Source organism: Siphateles boraxobius, unplaced genomic scaffold (assembly GCF_051911475.1).
Source record: "Siphateles boraxobius isolate OS27281-9 unplaced genomic scaffold, OSU_SipBor_1 249, whole genome shotgun sequence".
NCBI lineage: Eukaryota > Metazoa > Chordata > Actinopteri > Cypriniformes > Leuciscidae > Siphateles > Siphateles boraxobius.
The window spans coordinates 430,938-433,371 of NW_027508865.1; the positions used below are offsets into that span (position 1 = coordinate 430,938).

General features: G+C 49.2%; 1 protein-coding gene across 1 annotated transcript; it reads right to left on the reverse strand.

The window, feature by feature from the left end:
* Positions 1-202: 202 nt before the first annotated feature.
* Positions 203-1,371, reverse strand: LOC143749448 (transmembrane protein 121). The gene has a single exon (XM_077241943.1). The coding sequence runs from the start codon at positions 1,151-1,153 to the stop codon at positions 203-205; it is 951 nt and encodes a 316-aa protein (XP_077098058.1). The 5' UTR covers positions 1,154-1,371.
* Positions 1,372-2,434: the final 1,063 nt, after the last annotated feature.

Consider the following 2,434-nt stretch of genomic DNA (forward strand, 5'->3'; position numbering starts at 1 on the left):
AGTTTGACCATTGGCCTGTTCAGAAAGGTGGAATAGTATGCTTTCAAATATTTATATATATATGAAAGAAAGTTTTGAATTATGCAATTACCAACTGCCTTTAATATGCTCCGCTAGTATTTCTTATTAAGATGACAATATGTCGCACACATCCACATTGTTTCATCAGAGACGTTGTGTCCTTGCAGGTGCAGTCCCCAGATCACGTATGTTCACACGTGGTGACCTCCGGTAGCGGCGTTTGCTCCTGCAACACCACCTGAGGAGCCGTCTGTACCGATCGACCGGACGGCACACAGTTCTTCTGTAATTCCACTCCGAACCCCGGGGGGGCGCTCTGCAACTGTTTCCGGTACTGCACAAAGCTGCACGTCTTCAGAACGAGGGCTAGGATGTTCTTGGCCATCAGTATCCCAGACACTCTGTTATCCTTATAGAGGAGCATGTTCCCTCCACGGATGAAGAGCGTGACAACGTTAATGGTGACCAAACTCAGAATGGGGTAGAGCATCATCTTGTGAGGACTGATGTTGATGCCTTGCATGCTGATCTCACTCAGAGACACGCAGGGTAGCACTAAAAGAAGAATATAACAGTAGAAAAACATCAGCCCTTCCACCCACAGAGGAAGCCCTTTCTTTTGTGGCTCCCACAGGTTGGCCTGGATGTCCAAAACATCCAACAGATCCACCACCACCCAGAACAAGCGGTTTCTGATCTCCTCCTTCTTCTTGAAAGCCTTCACGTAATCCATGTGGTCGATAGCGACCAGAATCACGAACAGCACGGGAATGCAGATGGACAGCAGGAGCGTCAGAGCTTTCCGGGCCAAGGCATCCAGGCTTTTACGGTCAGCCTTGTAGTTCTGGTAAACAAAATACACCTTAATCTCCAAGACGAAAATGTAAAGGAACCAAAGTATCATAGCGTATCCCCGTTTTGCCGTCCTCACCTCTGCGCCCACCCACACCGCCACGTATCTCAGCACGATGAGGAAGCACAGCTCGCCCACCGTCACCATGATGCAGACGCCGATCTTCCTCGGCCCGTGGTTCTGCTCCACGAGGTAGGCGTCCATCAGAGCCATGCTGCTCATGATGATGAGGGTGGACAAGCAGACATGGGGCTTGTTGGTGGGAGGAGGCGGCACCATCGTGACCCGGGCCGGTTCTGGGAGACTCCTCGAGGAGCGCTGGACAAACTGGGAGCGCTCAGACTCTTCTTACCCCCAACACTGCTCCCATGGCTGAGGTCCGGGACACACTAGCTGGACACACACAAAACCACTTCAGTCACCAACATGCACAAAACATCATGTAACGGTACAATCTTCGAAAATCACTAGTCTGACAGTGTTTTGGCCACGGTTTCAGAATCTTCAGCTGCATTAAAAATACCTTTTTTTTGTGGCCGTCAAGCCAGACACAGATACATTTAATGTACTCTCAGAGGAGACATTTAAAAGAAACCGAGTGCACACCTACTTTCTCCTCTGTGTGAAGTTCATCTTAATGAAGAGCTGTGGACCATCCTCGTGTGTGTGTGTGTGTGTGCTCGATGAGAACAGATTAGTGCTGTAATCCATATGAAAAGTGACAGCAAACACACACAGTTCTTGCCTGGTTGTGTTGTATCCTGCGGTCCAGCATGTCTTTTCAAATTACAGCCCACAAAAATCCCAAATGCCTCGGATGTAATCCAATTAAGTTTGGAGTGTGCAGAAAACGCTGTGGACGTCTCCGAGGTTTGTTTTCAGCGCAGGGAAAAAGCAGACTAAAGCTAAAATCACTTTTTGGCTTCAGACTAAAAACTTACAGCTAGAACAGGTAAGTCATTTTAGATGGAAATCCACTTACTGTAGCGAAAAACATCAAGGTGTGCTGGTGATCTGGCGATCGTGTGTGTGTGTGTGTGTGTGTGTGCCTCTTTGTCCTGTGAATGCAGATGCCGTGGGATTGAGTGTTGTCCTGACCGCTCGTCCTCAGATCTGTCAGCTGTGGATCTGCTCTTCTCAACACACACTCTCAGCACACACTCTCTTCTGCAGATCTGAGCCTCCACGCGCTGCATCAGGAAAACCAGGAATGTTGGCGGTATGAGCAAGGAATCCAGTCTCTCTCTCTCTCCCTCTCCCTCCCTCTTTTTCGACGTGTGTTAATGAGCTGTGTGTGTGCTCGTGCTTCTCCCTCTGCCTGATCTGCTCAGACACTGACACAATGTGGCTCCTTCAACTCTCTCTCTCTCTCTCTCTCTCTCTCTCTCTCTCTCTCTCTCTGTCTCTGTCTCTCTCTCTCAGTCTCTCTCTCTGTCTCTCTCTCTCTCTGTCTCTCTCTCTCTCTCTCTCTCTCTCTCTCTCTCTCTCTGTCTGTCTCTCTGTCTCTCTGTCTGTCTCTCTCTCTCTCTGTCTCTCTCTCTCTCTGTCTCTCTCTCTCTC

Excerpts from the sequence above, each read along its gene's own strand:
- LOC143749448 (XM_077241943.1), bottom strand. The coding sequence starts at position 1,153 with ATGGTGCCGCCTCCTCCCACCAACAAGCCCCATGTCTGCTTGTCCACC.